Source organism: Lepisosteus oculatus, chromosome 10, assembly GCF_040954835.1.
Source record: "Lepisosteus oculatus isolate fLepOcu1 chromosome 10, fLepOcu1.hap2, whole genome shotgun sequence".
Lineage (NCBI taxonomy): Eukaryota > Metazoa > Chordata > Actinopteri > Semionotiformes > Lepisosteidae > Lepisosteus > Lepisosteus oculatus.
The window spans coordinates 32,392,775-32,412,318 of NC_090705.1; the positions used below are offsets into that span (position 1 = coordinate 32,392,775).

At 36.9% G+C, this 19,544-nt stretch overlaps 1 protein-coding gene across 2 annotated transcripts in view; it reads left to right on the plus strand.

Moving 5' to 3' along the window:
- The window catches only part of gabbr2 (gamma-aminobutyric acid (GABA) B receptor, 2), a 341,109-nt gene extending 325,053 nt beyond the window's left edge, over nt 1-16,056 (plus strand). For both annotated transcript variants that reach the window (XM_006635781.3, XM_015357533.2), the window contains exons 18-19: nt 5,318-5,435; nt 10,869-16,056. In XM_006635781.3, the coding sequence (XP_006635844.1) occupies nt 5,318-5,435; nt 10,869-11,034 (284 nt within the window). In that variant the 3' untranslated portion in view covers nt 11,035-16,056. The remainder of the gene's footprint in view (nt 1-5,317; nt 5,436-10,868) is intronic.
- The last annotated feature ends 3,488 nt before the right edge of the window (nt 16,057-19,544 follow it).

Consider the following 19,544-nt stretch of genomic DNA (forward strand, 5'->3'; position numbering starts at 1 on the left):
GTAAGGCCAGCACTGAGTTGTTAGAGGAGACCTAAAAATAGCTAACTTGAAGTAGTTTATTTAGATATGAGACTGGATGAATTTTAAACAAAGGCAAGGAGGTGATTGTGCTGTTAAAGAGGAAGCTTATCCTTCTTAGTCTTTTCTTCGGAATGATGGTGACTTCAAAGAGGAGCCCTACTGGTAAAGGAGAAATTAATAAAGCTGCTTCTTCTCAATCAACCAATCTTTTTTTCTGAATCAATTTCTGAACTATAGAGGTAGAAAGCACCAATACAGTTATTCTATCATTCACAGCCAGATGGTGTTCAAACACCATCACGTTATTAATTTAAAGTCTGTGCTGGTCCAATCCCCTGGGTGTCATGACGGCATTTGTAAATCTGTCATTTGTTGAAAGAGAAATATTGTGGGGGCATTCAAATACAAGGTCTTTACAAGAAATACGTTACAATAGGGCATGGATTTCTCTGGAAACATCAAACGCTGTACAATATAACAAGACACCTACTTTATGCACAACAAATCTTGGATTTTCAAAGCTCTTGTCTACTGTCCAATGATATTTGGAAAGAAAAAGATATGATTTCAATTAATGTAAGCTTTAGTGGTATTATCCAGTACAGATTGTGTATCTAAGCAGGAATTATTTAGTAGACTTGTGTAAATATTCTCATTTATTCCGATAATTACTTTGAACATCTTCACAACAACATGCCATACTGTACATAGTAAAACGAGTCCTTGAGTACTTACTGTATGTCTTTTGCTTCTTAAGAAATTGTGTGACAAGGCATCTGCCTGCTAACACCATTTTAAAATATGTAGCTAGCCTTCAGGTGAAATGTTAAACTGAGGTTATGACTACGTGGTCCTATGGCACTGTTTCTATGAGGATGGGTGTTAAACTCACTGTCCTGCCTAATTCTGAATAATCCATATTTCACTTTGGGCTTGTGCAGTTCAGTCTACATGCAGTTCCCCTTTAATTCAACAAGTGAAACAACGTTGTCCACTTCACTTTATGTAATGAGATTGCTGGGGCAGACCTCAGTGTAACTTCGGAGGTTCAATAGTGAACGAATATGGTTCCCTACTATACATAAGATAGTTTGGGGCACTCAGAGGAAAAGTATCATACAAATGCAAGGAATTACTTTCAGTTTCCATTTGTGACCCTATACTCTTGTTAGGTTACTGAGTCTTAAATAGTTTCCAGGGAACAACTTAAGACTGAAGATTTTATGCATTGGCTAAACTCTCCTCTCATACATACTGTGTCTTGTCTTGCCCATACTAATGTGGCAATTCCCTGAAATCAAGAATAATTCTTTTAGTTATTCTTTGAACTCTTGAAGATTACAATTTTTGTTCATGGTACCTGAAACTGAACGCAATATTCTAAATGATGTCTTATTAGAGAGCTTTTGTTAAAAAGCTTGAGCATAATTCTTTTTGCGGGTTTTTTTGTGTTCGCTTCAATATGCAGTAAACATTCTAGGTGACAAGACACCCATGGCTGTGAGATTGACATTTTGCCCCTGTGTCCTTTGTTGTTGATGCATCGATATATTCATCATAAAGAGGCTCTTTAAAATAAAGCGTTGCTCCACGAGTCACTCACTATGTGCTATGAAATTAAGAAAGCACCTGTTCCGGAGGGAGGAGATTACTAAAGTGATAGAGAGCACAGAAACTACGAAACCCTGTGCCAGATAACCTATGTGGCATTTAAAAGCACTGTAAACCTTAGGGGCATTTCCTCTTGCTCACTCAAACATTCATCATTTATCAGTGTTTGTGTATTATATTTCTGTCACTGCTGGACATAAAAAGAGAGTGTGGTGCACTGGAGGAAATGGAAAATAATTAGCAGGCTATAGCCCTGTTGGAGAGGAGAGTTCATGCTGGTGCTGCCTACTGCTTTCCAGCCCAGAGCATCCCACTGAACAAAGTGCAACTTTTAATTATTTACTATGTACAGACACACTGCTCTTTATATTGCTGCGAGTTTCAGTGCGAGGCAAACGAAAGAGAATTGCAGAAAAGAAAAAAAACAGGTTGAAAGGGTACCTCAGGCAGGATATCCGTGCTGAACTGAAACAGGACAAATTAAAATGAGAGCTTGGCATTAAGCGTCTGTGACCAATGTCTGATGTGTACGGATCTGCGTGTGACTGAGGAAGGCTTAAGTCAAACGCAATGAAAAAGCAGGTCACTAGGGAGATAGTTTCCCTGTCTTTTAAGTTGCCCTGCCTTGCTGCTTCATATTTACTCTATCTGGAAGCTGTCCAACAGGCTGTGGAGAACATATGTCAAACTGCATCTTCATTGAAGGTTAAAACGTCATTTATATAATGTAGGATGTGGTAACTTAGCAAAGTCACAGCTTAATTTGATAACAGCATGTCTCCGAAACGGGGTAGTTTCAGCTTATTGTCAAATATTTATGGCCAAAACATTTTTTTCAAGGTCTCCTTGATTTCCTTGCTGAGTTGTCCCCTTGTCAAATTGACTTTCTCTGTCATGATATAATTGAAAATGTTTTAGTGATTGTTTAGGGTTGATCTTAAGTGTCTTGTCAATTTTGTGAGTTTTGTATTAATATAAAAATATAGAAGGAACTGTGTTTCTGAGTCCTGTATTGCTAATTTCTTAGCCACATCTTTTTTAAAAATACATTACGTAGTGTAATGGTATCCTTAGGTCTTTTGCATTACTTTAATTGTGTCCATTAGTACTTGTGAATAACTTTGATAGAGGTCTATCCACAAAAAGAGGAATGAGAATGAGAATCAGTTCTTTTCCAAAAGGAATGGCTTCATGGACTATGCGAGTTATGATATCAATTAAAGTGATTCCTCCTAGTTGGGAGAGTGTGAAAATATTCATGAAATTTGTGGATTTGTGTAGTTTGAAAAAGTTTGAACAAATACATTCTGAAAAATAATACAGAATCTTTTGCTGGTGGCTCCACAAGACGAATATGATACAGGTCTTTTTTGGAATGCTTCAGAATACAGAAAAGCTACGCTGATAAACAGAAAATACTGGAGTCAGAAATTGACCATCAATAATTTATTTTCTCTGTTAACATCAGTTACTGTATATCCTTGACCTTTCCACCTTTTTTGACCTTTCCAAAACTCTTTTTGTTTTATTTTTTGCTATAATGTCAGGTTTGTATTTTTTTACATTGTGTTATCATCAAATGGAAATGGCAGGAATGGTTGGAGGTGATGAAGGTGGGAGACACTTTCCATTTGGGAATCTGGAATCGTTCCCACTGATTGAGCTTTGACATTTCCTAAGCGAAGACTTGTCAGTAAAATTCTGTGTCCTGCTTTTGGTTTGACGTAATCATAAAACAGAACAAAATAGCAAAAGATGTGAAACCTTCCCCTCCCCTAAATGATGATATATGTCAGTTAAACCCTGATGTTATTTTTTTTTCTTACTCATGTCATGGTATGTTATTATAATAATAATAATATCACTTTAATAACCCTTTACAATTTCTTGCATTAGGAATTATATTTTCACATACCCCAGCTTGCTCTCCATGAGACACACAGACACAGGGAGAGAATCTTGGGGTCAGAGCGCAGGGTCAGCCATTGTGGCACCCCTAGCAGTTGGGGTCAAGGGCCTTGCTCAGGGGCCCAACAGAGTAGGATTCCTCTACCAGTTGTGGGATTTGAACCGGCAACCTTCCAACCACAGGCGCAGATCCTGAGCCACAGAGCATCCGCTCCGCCCCGTAATTTTAATATTATGCACTTCTTTATGTCCAAACACTGTATTAATAGCTGTCAAAGTTCTTAGGATACTAGAAAATCATAGTGGAGGCTTTGTGTAAATTGTTGATGCTCATAACATACAGTACATATATTGCAGCTTCTGATTATGTTTACATTATCTTAGCAGTGTGTAAAAATGGTCAATTCTAATTTTGAAAGCTGACATTACACAGACCTTTTCAGGTAGATACTTTGGCCCATACCTGGAAAGCTTTTAGGGTCCTGTACTTTTGACAATTTGTGTTAGTTTCCCTTTCAGTTAGGTGAGTCAATAAAACCTGTCAGGATTAAAGGCAGGTTCCCCTCAGCTCCAAGGCTTAGCCTGGTATTAACACTTGCCACTGTGAAAGCCATCAGCAGGAGCCATGACGGGTCTCTCTTCAGGAGTCAAACACTGTCACATTTTTCAGGGGCAAATGATTAGCAGCTTCGTAAAGCATTTATACCATTGTTCATTTAATTTCCTGCCAAGATACATCAAACAGTCTTATCGCACCCTGTCAAGACAAGCAGAAACTTGTCTTTGAAGAAAATTTCCCTGCTGTAGTGACAAGCCAATATTAAATCTTATTCAAGATGCAATCGGAAGAGAGAAGGACTCATTTTCCTGTACACAGTTTCCAATTAGTTTGCGTTTTAAAAAGTCACACTCTCACTTGCTTTGGCAAATTGATTGAGCTCGGTTTCACATTTATGCCCATTAACAGACATGTTCAATATTTTCCTGAAATATCCTGTCCTGGGTTGGTACATGTTGTTAATGTAAAATTGATGTAATTGTTTTAATATTAGCTCTTTGACTTCTAGCTCAAGCTGGTATTTGACACACAGTGTGACAGTATTCCATTATAAGTACATTATAAGTATGTGAAAATGTAAAATTCCTTATTTTCACAACTTTTGTCTCTGCTGGAAAGGTCTCTAAATTATCTTGGAATGACAGACAATTAAATTGTTTTGTAGGTACCAATGTATTTACAACTCTAATTTATATAGGATTTGCACCTTCCAAAACCCTCTAAGAAGCACTAAATTCATCAAGGACACATTGATTCCATACCTAGAAAGGAATTAAAAGCTGTTAATGGTCTTTAATGTTTAAAGCTTCGGTGACTTTTGTGGGGATCTGCTTAAAACAAGCGTAAAATAGGACAGCATTTCATTAAGAAAACATTGTTTCATTTTAAGCTTTAATTTGAAGATAGGGCTTGACAATAGCACCTGACTCCAGAAGGATGCTGATCATTTATGTAATCCTTCTTGAGGCTGTATTGTGACCTTTTCACCTGTTATTGTCTTGATTCAAGCGATCTGATAACATTTGACGTTGATTTTTCTAACCTTTGTTAACATTGTAACTCTAAGTTATCTTAGCCCAATTTCTGAAATAGTCATCATTCTATGTTCTACGTATCTGTGAAACTAGTGAAAATGTTAGGTTAATGGGGTGGTATTGCACAATTACAATTAGACTAGCAAGGCGCTTGAAATGTAAAATTCATCTTGTGTCTATGCAGAAGGGGACAAATCCATCTTGAAAAATCACCATGAACAGAAGCCACAAGCACAGTGGGGCTCCGTGGATCCTTCCAGAACAAACAAAGGTCCTTTAGAAGACATCAATTCACCAGAACAGTAAGTAGCTTTTAGAATATCCTATTTTTATACCACCACCATCTGAAAAAAGGGATATTTTCCAAACTGTTCTTTAACAGCAGATACTTCTGCTACTATCATTATTATTTTTTGTTTGTTTTTGCATGTACATTCATGAATGGTGTCCAGATTCACCTTGGATTGTTAAATTAGGAAACTGGTTTTTATGTATGTACATATCATGTGCCTTAAGAGTTGGAGTCCTGTGTGTGTTGTGCTCAATTTCATCATATTCGTCAATTCTTGCCAGGAGAGAGACTTCTTTTACAAGATTTCTGATTGATGTTCCTAAAAGTTCTGGTAAAAAAATACACATAAGGTCCATTATAGGATTTTTCTCAATAACACTATTTGAATTACATAAATGCATCTAGGAATGTTTCTTCCAATGAATATAAAGCTCTTTATTTACCTTCATGATGACAGGTAACTGAGAATGACTGATGTACTCTTCTTTTGTGGCAGGGCACCTGCTCATTCACCGGTGTGTTGCTAACTGCATTTCGTTTCTGTAATTCTCCTTGCTACTGCTTCCCTTTTTACCAGTGCTAGTGTACGTTACAGGAGGACCTGAAGCAGTGATGGCTCTAGTATTTGTAATGAATACATTCATCTCCTTTTATGGAAGAGAAAACTCTTCTCCATACTTTTCTCACTTAGTACTTCTTTAACTCCTTTTAGTTTTCACCTTCCCAGCAGATTAGCCAGGAGCACCTCCCTGTAAGCAACCATGGCATCCTTGACATTGCAGAAGTCAGTTTGCCGGAATTTTCTTTGCTCTCTTACCTGGTTTTCGCTTTGTCAAAACCTAATGGGGAACCGTCAGGCCCACTTGAGCGACTGCTGATGCGACTTTCACCTAACAGTTCCCACCTCCTTTCCCAATTCGGCAAACCAGTTCCCTGGAAAGTGAGCAACCCAGGGTCTTCTTCCCTCACATGTTTAATGCCCAACTAAAAATATCCATAACCCATTCCATCAAACCTCTGGGAAAATATAGTCTCTCCTTAAGCCATGGAGTACAGTATCTGTTAGCAGCACTATGAGTGCTTCTGCTACTAACAGTTTGCACTATTGTACTAATAACCCCTAACCAAGAAACTAGTCTAACCAACTACGTCAACAAGCAAGCACAAAAACTTCAGTGCTCACTTAAGTGCCGACTCTATCCACTTAAACAAGTAATCGGGGAGACTCTGAGAATTGAGGGACTGATCTAACCTAGCTAATAACCACAGGGACATACTGTATCGTGACGGTACATCCATTATGTTGATCTGTGGCAACATCGTGCAAATGCTTGCACTTAACTGCCATGTAGATGCACAGACCTATTTCCCCACTGCAAATGGGGCAAGTTCAGAGAGACAGCTGCTCCTTTACACTTTCTGCTTTTGTTTTCTAAACACACAGAACTTCAAACTGTCAAATATCATTTGGGAGTTCACCTCAATTTCACAAGAGTTCTTTTTGTGTTAGCAATGTTTCCCAAGCAATATTGCTTATGGTATATAGGCCTGAATCAAATACGGGAAAACTGAATACAAACAAGAGCTACAACAAAGAAAATATTTAACTAATATCAAACTCCAAACATTTGTCATGTCCCTGTCAGCCATTTTGGAACCAAGCAGCTTCTGTCAACAGCTAAAATGGCCTCATCCCCTGATCATCCAAGTTAAAATGATATTCCCATTATTAGATACATGGAGATATGTATAAATGATGAGATACTGTTTTTTTAAGTAGGAATTTAGGATCACCACTCCATAATAGCCAATCCAGCCACCGCAGACTAACCCTGTTCATGCCTCCTTAGCAATTTCTTGTGAATAATCAATATTCATCCATACCACCACAACAACCAATTCTCTCCCTTACCCTGATTTTACACCAGTGCTCTGAAGAAGTGCTAAAAACTAATAACCTCACCCAGACAATGCAAGTTTCTTGCAAAAATGAGTAGTCACTTCTGCAAAATGCTCTTGTATTTCCAACGTTTTCTTTAAAATTGCAGAGAATTAATGTGTTTTTTTAGAGTTCATGAGAGAAAGGGTGTCTCTTTACTTGTATGTAAGAGATGAGTTTTCACACATCATCGAGAATGGTCTCACTTTAACATAAATGAGCTCAGAGAGTGCTTATATAACCAGTGATTTATATTGTAACTATTGAAGAAGCCTTAAAATAGACTGAGAGTGGAGTGGAGGAGTTCCCAGAGCAATTCCCTTAGCATGAATATTTGAACACATGAAAAGCAGCACAGTATAGGGCCAACCTAATAGAGCATGCTGGCAATCAATGTGGTGCACCCTGTTAATCGATATGATTACCCCATTGGGTGTAATGGGGTTTATTACATTACAGACTGAAATCCTTGCAATTTTTACAGAATATTTTTGGTTAATTTAAATAACTTTTTTTGACTTTTACAGCCTCTACCTATTACTGTTTAACCAAAACAGCCCAGAAAGCTTATTAACCAATTTTACAATAAAGATAACATTTGTATAAGTGGGTCCAGCTCACGTTTAGTTTGGGGTGACATCTTACAAACACATTTAAAGAGCTGAATCACCTTTGTCCTGAACAGAGAAGATCAAGGAGAAATTATCCAATACATGGAGTATTGAGTATTTTCAATATTGGAAAGAATTGAAAATTCATTAATAGACTAATAAAGTAAAAACCTGCCGTTGGTGGGAACAACATAGAAACAAGGATTTGAGGAAATGATAGGAAATCAAGTGGTAAAAATAGAATATGAGCCATTCCTGTATTTTCTGTAAAGTGTCCTGTGTTGTTCTAGCCTTTTCAAAATAAATAATAATTTGATTTTAAAAAAGCACATACAGTACTTAATATCCTTTCTGTTCAGTAATCATCTAAGGTTGTAGTGAATCTTACCACATTTCACTGAGAGATGATTTCCACAAAAGTCTTCTCTGCCTTTTATAAAACTGGTTTTATTTTTAAAGTGTTCCTCCACAGCTTCTAAGGAAAGAATCGGACTTTAAAGTAAAGACCTGACAGGGCAAAACTCATGAAACAGCATAAATGCAAACACATTAAATAGAAAGGAAGTTACTGGAACACAACCCTGAATTGAAAAGGAACAACATGAATTTGTGTTTTAGCTGTACTGTACACCTGTGTGCATACTGAAATCCAGATAAAAATGGTGCATAAAATCGTTCTCGATTCACAAATTTATTGCTATCTTTATGTTAAAATGATTCCAAGAGCTGCGATACCTCAATGTCTGTGTTAGCCTCAATGCTAAAATAAGCAAAGACAGTAAATATTGTTTGTTCCCAAACAGCCAAACAAAAAAAAACTTGTTTCTGGAAATGTTGCTTCCACATCATTGCAAGCGAAGCTCTCTCATCAAAACATTCCTTCAAATATTTGTATATTTTCTCATTTAATTTTACATAAATGGATTTTAATTGGTTTGCCAGAGAGATCTGTGAGCTGCCGTACAAAAATAAGGTGTGTATTGTGCTGATCCACAGACCCAGAATAGATTTTTAGCACTGCTCATCTGCAAGCAAATGGTAAATATCTAGGGAATTGTATATTTTTAATTTACATTTGTTTGTTAATATTACTGTATTAGTATCGTACCTTTTGATATTCTTTGAGTATATAACTGATTTGAAGTGAGGTAGTCATCAGTTTAACCAACTTTAGTTAGAAACCTCTGCCTATCTGTACTTTCACATATTTTTTTTTTTTCACTGCCAGTTTATAGTTACGTATCCACCATTCATGGAGTTAGGATATTTTAGAGTGCTTTTTGTATTTACATATCGGGAAACAGCACAGAATGCAGGATTCAGAGCAAATACTTCATATGAGGGAGTATCTAATCTAGATTTAGTCCTGTAAAAACAGTTTGCAATAGAAAAACCAAAAACAAGGATTTATGGAAAGATCGAAGATTATTGCTTTTTTAAAGGTCAATTTCACATAAATTAACATTAAAGCAGGAGAGAAGTGTGTTTGCACAGAAGTGTATATACAGGAGTCTCAAAGCAGACGAGCACATGGTTCGGCTTTCTTTTAATTACAAATTCTGCGAGTGTAGAGAAAAGCCTTAGTATATCAATGGTTTGTCAAACTTATGTTTGTCAAGCATATGTTTTCACATGGAATTTAATGATTCAATCTGATATTGCAAATGTTGATTTATTGAAGTAGGCAGCATAGTAGCACAGTAGTTTGTATTGGTGTCTCACAACACTGGAGCCCTGGGTTCAATTCTGGACCTGGGGTGCTTTCTGCGCAGAGTTTGTATGTTCTCCTTCTGTTCATGTGGGTCTCCTCCCACCTTCCAAAGACATACTGGTACTGTAGGTTAATTGGTTGGCTTCTGTCATTGTGTGCCCTTTGAAGGGCTGGCGTCCCAACCTGGGTATATCCTGCATGGCTCCCATTGCTTTCTGGGAAAGACTCCAGTTCCCTTGTGTCCCTGTATTGGATAGAGCAGTTAGAAAGTAGATGGATTTACTGTTACTGTTATAAACTGTACTTCACTAACACTGTGATTGCTTTACTGTCATAATGTTTATTACAGGTAGGCGTATTTCTGGAAGATGGGGCCAACTTATGTCCCATTTTATTGAATTACAAATTACGTATAATATTTTTAATGTTCATTTTTTTTTAATTATAATAAAACAAAACCTGAACACTAAGCCTGAACAGTTTTAGATGTGAACAAAATTAAATGCCACCAAACACTAACTGCACTATGACTGCATAAGTATTCCCCCTTTTGCTAAATTAGGGTGTGAAGATTTTTGCAAGGCACTGTGTAATTGTCACCAGTGGTCATGTCTGAAGCAGATTTCTGCCAAACATTCAGCCAAGCTAAGTCATTTGAGAAGACTTTATTGAGATTACTAGAAGCCTACATTGCTTGACAAAACCAAGATATCCAACTGAAGGGAAATATTTTTCATGGTCAGATATAAAATAACACTCGGCCTTCTCTTAGGTAAACACTTTTCTGCGGGTTTCGATTTCCTGAGCTCCCAAGGCAGAATCCCACAAAGTAACAAAGAGTATTGCTGACAAAATAACTTTTGCTTTAACTTTGTGCAGAAAGGGTCTTACCCTCTTTGGAAAAAAGATTGTTTGCATTCGAACCAAGTGAGCTGCTTTGATTCTTTCTCCACAGGAACCATTTACTGTACATTAAAACATCCTGCTCTTGTGGATTTCAAATGGGAAAGTCATTAGAAATTTGTCTTGTTGTTGTACTCTGTCAAAACGTCACACCCCAGACAGCCTGTCTCGCACCGACCGAAAAAAAATTGATTCAAAGTTGCAACATTTGAGACCGTAAGACGTCCTCTGTACGCACTCTCCTAACCTGTCTGTATGGGTCTCTGTTCCCTTTCTCAGCATACAACGTCGACTGTCCTTGCAGCTGCCCATTTTGCACCATGCCTACTTGCCCTCCATAGGAGGGGTGGATGCCAGCTGTGCCAGTCCTTCTGTGAGCCCAAGTGCCAGTCCCCGGCACAGACATGTGCCGCCATCCTACAGGGTCATGGTCTCTGGCCTGTGAACCACAGCAGGGCAAGAAAACGAGGAAGAAGCTACCTGTCGTTATTGGACTGATATTGTAGTCAGCAAAAAAGGGACTGTGTACACGACCCAGTACTCTCAACTCAACACATGCTCCAATCACTGAGGGACTGACATCAAGGGCCAGCAGCCACAGGGGGTCCTGACCCACAGTCTCCTGACAAACTGCAGCGGGGGAGGGGGAAGAGGACCCATCCTGACCTGTAGCCTTATCTGCTTAAAGGTTTTTTTTATGTTTGTTTCCTTTGTCATATACTTGGCCATGTGTGAACTTGTCAAACTTGAGTATTTTACTAAATGCTAAATGCCTGGAGTTTTGTTAAGGAAGCAGAAAGAGGACGGATTCCAGACCTGAAATATGGGTGACAGAAGCCACGGTGGAATCTGTAAATAGCAGACCTAGTCTACTTACTGTGGGTACGCTAAAAAATTGGCACTATTGTGGGGCTAACAATCAGATATTCAGATCCTAAAAGCTGAAAGTGAAGACCTTATGTAATTAATTTGTGTGATACTGTATATACAGTGACTGAAGCTGATCAGGTTCTATTAAGGCATACAAAAAGCATTGGCTCATGGTATGTAATGATTGTGAAATTGAACGGTATCTCACACGCTTGAAATAATCGGGACTTCTGAATCCACAGTTATTGCAGCTTCTGCACGTCAAACTCTAATCAAGGGTCAATTCTTGTGTCATCTGGTGTAATACAGTATGCACAAACTGTTTCCACGTTTCTGTGATTGTGCCACCCTCACCCCCCCCTCCCAATAAAAACATAAAAAACAAAGCATTCTTATAGGAACCTCAGGTAGTCGTGGAGATCCTATAGTAAGGTCATTTCTGCTTTCATGTATGGGGGAAAAAAACTGTGACTAGCTTTCTTGTCAAACTATTCCTGAAGAGCAGCAAATACTGCAGTCTCCACCACAAGTCTACCAGAAATACCACATTCATTTTATTAAATGACAAAGAAACACTGAAGTCCACGAGGAGGATATATATATACATATGTTTGTGTGTCTGTGCATATATATATACACACACAAATACCACTTCTGTATGCATTACTGCCAATCAGAGGTTCACTTAAAGTGACTCTTGCTGAAATACAGACTGAAGACAGTCTTCCGAAACAGAACAAACGCCAGGTCTCCAAGTTGCTTGAGATGAGCAGCTAGCATAAATGTAGTTGTGTGGCCAAGGGCACATTTGCATTCACAATTCACATACCTCTTTTCTAAAGTGTAAAACTCTGTGGATGAATAGTTTCTACAGAGATGAGACTGAGTTGGTCCCAGAGCTCCTGTTTCTCACCGCTTTTGTGTTGGGTGTATAAAGCGTACGAGAAACAAACAAGGTTAAAAGTTGGGTGTATGGGCGTTACATCTCAAAATTTGCCAATATCCCTCCCCCCCCTCCCCAGTACCATTCGAGATGCTTAAAGCAATCAAGAAATAAATACCCCCCAACATTTCTGTATGTTTCAGACTACATGCAAGTGTCTAATCTTGTTGAAAGTATTGATTTAACACGTGAAGGGAAAATTGAGTGTTCACTAACTAGTGCTGCTCATATCTCTCATTTACTGTAAAACTATTCTATTCTGTGAAGTGAAAACCAACAATACAGTACATATGTTTAGGTTGATATATTATTCAATCACTTTTTTCGCTACATTTTTTTTCTTGCCTTTGCTGTCTTGGATTTAGTGTAGAACAAACTTTCAGCATTTCAATAACAAAAAAAATACATTTTAACAATTCCTGTCGTGTTGAAAGCAATGTCTGTTTGCCAGTGACCCCAAATTTCAATTCAGCTATCAGGAAATAACAGCATTGCAAGATTATTTGTGTAGTACAACATATATTACAATCTGGTCAATTTTGTTTTCTTTTTTTCGTGTATGTTTACTGGTGGTTTGGTGTTGGTACAAATATCTATTAAGAACAAAACATCTTTCTGTACTGAATTTCTAAATATTTCTTAAAATTAAATGTAAACGACCAATGTCGCATACCAGTAGGACAAACATTTGTGAGTAATCAAGTGCCTGTTTTTGAGCCAATAAGTTAAAACATCATGAGCATTATAATAATATTAGTAGTTAAGAAAAAGTGACAATATACAGTATACTTAGCTAATGTTATGAGAGAATTTTCTTTGCACCCTGGGGAAGATCATCAAAATTGCTGGTTCTGCACAAAAGCAAGGGCATATATCCAACAGGTAACTTCAAATCTCATGTATTTAAGGGAAAATATTTTTTCTAAATAATTATGTTTTTGAAGAAAAAGACAAAAAATTAAGCTATAAATGTTCTTCCCAGACCCTCATGACTAAAATATGCTACATTCAAGTGCTTCTACAAAAACCTCCACGCAAAATGATTAAAGACAAAGAAACACTGTTTTTCATGCTTCTAACATATAAAGTTATATAAAATCTTCTTCAAAGATGTTCTGTTGTTGATGCATTTTGAGCTTTATGACACCTACATGCTTTACCAAGGAATAAAAGATGGATCTGACTGAACAGATTCAGAAAATAAATATAATTTTGTTTATTATTCCAACATTTCTGGAAACGAGAGAAAGCAGAAGGTTTTGAATATCTCAAATCAAGGTGATTTATCCAACAGTAATGATTTTTGATAAAGTATTTTTAAATATTTAATGCAGTTGAAGAATCTTTACAAGACACTCTCTTCTTCAGACACTCAGGAATGAAGGAGAAATGGTATGCTCATCTTGGTTTTTGTGATAATTCCACAGACATTATGAAGGCATTTTCTAGGTACTGTTGTCCATAGATACAGACTTGATAAAACTGAGAGAAAAAATTCCCTAGTTTAAAAAAATCAGTTTTCCGAAAGGAGAAAAATTACTTATTCTCAAACCTTCTCTAATAAAAAATCAAAACCCACCTGTGGTAATTAAAGGGCTCACACTGTAAGTACTCTTTGCTTTTTATAAACTTAATAACTTGTAAAGTGATTATTTTCTCCTTCCAGAAAACAACACATGACATTCATGAAGAAAATCAGAGTAGTGGACCTTTTTGTCCTGAAAGGGTAAAAAGATGTATTAATATTTCTATCATAAAATACTACCAGACTTACTATCCTGTGTTTAACTAGGCTCAAAATCATGGCTCCAATCTTCTAGCTGCTATCTGCAACTCATTCTTATATACAGTATCTGTATCTATTGTATAGTATAATAAAAACAGTGATAGTTCTATAATATATTACAGTACATACAACTGCCACAGTTTCATAACCTCCATCAATCTATCACAGCACTGTGTGTGCTTATTCTTGTGTTACAAATGTAATGGGCTGCTTTTCATTTTACACCAGAACTCAAGAAAATTACCAGCTAAGTTAATGAGTTTTAATTATGTTTAAAAAATGTACAGAAAACTTTAATTTTCAATATGATTGGCAGAGCATGTCATGTTAAGATTAATCAAATATTGCACTGGGAAATGTCCAAAACCAACCAGTTTTCAGTTGCCAAACAGTAACATTGCACAAAATCTTGAAAAGTCCAAGTCATTTCCATTGTTTATTATTCTGACTGGGGAATATTCTAAAGGAGATATTACAAAGATTTTAAACATTTAAAAAACTATTTTTTCTACTTAGTTTTCAAATCTTTAAGTACAGTAACATATTTCCTCTGAATTTTTCATGTAGGAAATTGCAAAACATTACACATTTGGAAGAACAACAAAATGTATGTGACTTACATACATAGATGGTTTTTATATCATTTAATTAAAACCATTAATTTCAATACATTCCATTACATAATAGTCACTGTGGGTACAAGGAAATAAATCACAATTTGACTGTAGGAGACACAGTGCGGTGTATTGACCTGTAGACACCTTCACAGATGACAATCTTTCAGAAGTAGCATGTCCTGTGTATCGTAATATATCACAAAATTCAAGAATCTATTTTCAGTTGGCAATAATCCATTGCATGGGACACTTGTGGCTTTCATAACCAGACTGTGTCTAAAGGCATTTTTATCTAAACAGTTTCCCGAGTTTAAAGTCTCAGGAATATCCTATGTTGACAGTCATCACAGCTTAGTAATATTCAAATTGTAATCCACTTCTATGAAATCAGTTTTTATGAATATATATTTTAGATACTACATCTTACTTCGAAACAATGTGCAGTCCTCTAGATAGGTGAGGGAGATGTCCCAGCATTAGAAAGTGGTTACTGGCACATACAGTATGTTTTGTGCTTCTGAAACAGTCTGCCATGTGTAATTAATCTTTTCCTGCCTCCTTAACACAAACAATCCTAGAGAGTCCATCATGAAAATAAGGCCATTTCATCTCTTAAGAGAAAGAGGACTATAACTGTATATAATGTATACACTAATTTCTCTGTAGAAATATTATTCTAAGATAGCAGGACAAAAAAAATATCAGAAATATAGGAGTGTTGGAGGTGAGCGTGTGTGTTTGTTGCCTGTCTGTGAATACTGACTGTGTGCAGTTTATTAAGTTTATAACATGCAGTACATTATACGTCTTAATGATACTGTAGTTTGTATCCCATATAGAACTTTTCTTTTTTTACTTTCTGCTAACATGAGTACCCCTCACAAAAAAATAAAACAGACTACTCTAGTTATTCAATGTTTCTTTTTTTTATACCGCAACAGAACAAAAAACAAACATGTACATGAGGCTGTGCCCCACTAGTGTCTTTTTTGAAAATGATGTTTAGTGCACAATACAATGCTTTAAATAATAGACTGGAATTGTTCAGAAAATTAAAAAAAAAAACACAAAATAAAATAAGTGTAAATTATCAAACATTTTCTTGTACCCTTATACTGCATGAGATCAATTTTTAATAAATTGTCGCAAAAATCTGTTTTTATGAATAAAATACTGAAAAATGCATTGGATTTTATTTATTTGTACTTCCTTTCACCCCCCCATCATTTACTGATCATTTCAGCATTTATAAAGGTATGGCAACCTTAAAAACTAGGCTTACTTACAAATGGGGCGGAGTGGTGGCTCTGTGGCTAAGGATCTGCGCCTGTGGCTGGAAGGTTGCCGGCTCAAATCCCACAGCCGGCAGAGGAATCCTACTCCGTTGGGCTCCTGAGCAAGGCCCTTAACCCCAACTGCTCCAGGGGTGCTGTACAATGGCTGACCCTGCGCTCTGACCCCTGGCTCTCTCCCTGTCTGTGTGTCTCATGGAGAGCAAGCTGGGGTATGTGAAAAGATCATTCCTAATGCAAGAAATTGTAAAGGGTTAATAAAGCGATGTTATGTTTGTTTATTTATTTATTAAATACACTGGACATGAACACTAAGCTCGGAAATTCAATAGACAAATTTCACAAATGAACTAACCATCGCACGATAAATAGTCAAAGTATTGAAAACACTTTCAAGTATAAATTATAAGTGTTTTTTTGTGAGGTTTTCCTCTAGCTTCCTTTAACCCTGGTGTGAAATGCAGGTGAACATATCAGCTTACAGTTGCACTTAGTAAAGGAGTGACACTAAGTGGCCTAAGTTTATAACACTTGTATTTATCATCTGACTAGTGGGCTGCGGTATCCACTTGCATATTTAAGCTATCAACTGTAAGGAAAAATTCAAATACATTTACATTTGTCTAACTGGGAGAATAGATTAGATGGAGACCCTCAAGAACTACTGTAGGTTTGAAACACCACATTTAAATCATTTTAAATGATTCTGAATCTTCACACTTCTGTTTAAAGCAAAGAGAATGACGACAAGTGTTAACAAGATCACTTCCCTTCTGAGATAAACACTAAAGCGTTGCACTCATTAAGACTAATGAAATGTGTTATCATAAACAAAGATCAGAGAAAGGTCAGCACTTTCTAAAAATATTTTAAAAGAACAAGATCCTGTTGAAGAAAATAGATATTTTGAATGGAAAGCAAAGACAAAAAGGACTTTAAATGAGAAAATTAATATACAGATACTGTAAAATAGTATTACAATAGCAAAAGTAAAGCAACAGAAACAGTCGATTTGAGATGACAAAGAGAAAATGGAAAAAAATGGCTGAAGTATGAAATAAACACTTATTTTAGGTGATCACTAAAAAACAATCAACAATGTACCCCAGACTGACTGAAGATCAAATTCAATATTAAACAGTAATAAAGCCAAAGTGGTAAAAGCACTAATTCTCCCAACTGACCTTAAAGAAGCAAGATATGTTATTCATTAGCTTCCAACAATCGCAGAAGACAGGGGTAATATCCATTGATTGGAAAATTGCTTGTGTAGTGTCCAAAACCAAACCAAGTAATTTAGAGACCAATAGTATTGACTTTCAATTGCATGTAAAACTATGGAAACGATTAGAACTAAAGTATAGGATCATTTTTATGGAAACGGGGTTCCAAGGAAATGCCAGCATGGATTTGAACAAATAACTGCTGCATATGGCATTGCACATGCAGATTTTCAAATGGCTTTCAAATGAAGTTCTTCTTGAAAGGTTAGTTTGCAAATCCCTGGCGGTAGGCACTGGTTAGCGCCCAGCACAGACAACAGGGGAAAGATTCATCTGGGGTTATTTAATTTGCAGAGTACCGGAAGACCAAAGCTTATCCTTATTTATACTGATGATTCCACTATAGATTTGGACAGTTGGAAAGCTGTGATATCCAAGTAGGAGGATTGAAAAAAAGATTGTAGAAGTTGTGAAGGAAATTAAGCAGGTGTATAGTATACAGGTGTAACAGAGCAGCTGCTGCTCTGAGCTGTCCTTGTCTTAGGCTTTAAGAATGATTGAAGAGAAATAGTTGCAGAAAATGTCAAGAGGGTGCAGAATGCAGAAGAGTGTTCTTCTACAGTTATTGTGAATTATGTTTCTCTTTAACTCATTCTTAAAACCCTTCTCCAGATATCTAAAACTAACAAGGACATCTCAGAGGGACAGCTGCTCCATAACAGAAGGCAAAGCCCAAGAAAACAAGTGTATAGTGCCTGCGCAAAAAAAATACTTCTTGGGTGTTTTACATTGAATGGAAATTTTAAATTGCAAACTATACTTAAGGTACTGCCATTTGAACAGAGATCCCCATGGCTGATACAACGACAGCACAACAGACAAAAGCGTGAGATGTGCTCCTTAATTATTGTTAATCAGGCTTACACTGCACGTTTGACCTTTTTCTCGTTTTCCTTAAAAAAATTATTTAACAGCTCGTAATCAAGCCAGAGGAGCAGTTGGCAAAAGGTCAACCAATTTTTCTTCTAGTGAAGATCTCTGAAGCAAGAGCAGCACTTAATACGAAAAACTATTCTGGCGGTTTAAACCATTCAAAGTGTTACATTAACATTACGAGAAAAAACATAGCAGTGAACCTCTAGGCTACGGGCACCAACTTTACAAAAGCTACAGGTCATTGAACAGGCAGCTAAGTCAGTGGAAAAACATTGTTACATTTCAGTGGAAGGCACAAAAAAGTGTGAATGAGGCAGATCAATACTTACATTTTATCATTCGATAGAACCCCATGAACATACAAAGACCATTAAGGTGCTTCACAGAAAGAAAAAGGAAGAAATCATAGAACCGATGTTTAAGAATGTCAGGACTGAAATATGCCTTTTACTGTACATCTTGAATGCAAGGTTCACAAAGACGGAACAATGCAAAATGGAAGATGTTGCAATCAAAAGGAGATATGCAACTGCATCTTCCTGGGCCCAACACTCCTGGGCAGAGGAGGTGGCTTATGTATCTCTGGGTAGTTGTGGTGATAATACAGTGTGACAAGTGTTATTCTGGTATTGCTTTAAGAGGTGATCCAACCCGCTGCTCAACTCTGCTTTCCCATCTTTTTTTTTTAGGTTGACCATTTCAAGCATTATTTTATGCATAAAGAGAAACAAAAAAAAATGTTTAACTACAGCACAACTGAAATGCAACACTCAGATTTAATGGTTTTCGTCAAATAGCTTCAACTTGGACATCTAACAGGAAAATTACAGGAAATGTGAACAAGAAGAAAGCCACAAACACACAATACTGTACCTGTCCAGTGTAAAACACGATGCTGTCAAAATGAAAACAAAGTAAGAACATCAAATAAGACCTTCCTGACCATTAAAAAAACACTGTTTGGCAGCGTTGCCAAATAGTCCTGTTCAACCTCTGAAGGCAGTTAGCAAAGAATGTCTAGTCACGATTGTCTCCTGTTCATTGTGTTTACCGGTTAGTCCCACATACAGTGTCCTGTAGGACTGCGATCCAGAGAAAAAGCGGACCACAGCAAGACATCAACACTGTTTTCTTGAAGATATGCTATTATAACCTTAACGCTACATGGTCTCACATCATCCTGAAAACTTTACTGCTGGATATTCCTACCGGAGTGAGAAACTACTGACTCAAAAGTCAATGCGTCAGTGAGCAGTAAGGGTGCTCTCAAACTGCACCACAGGGGTTT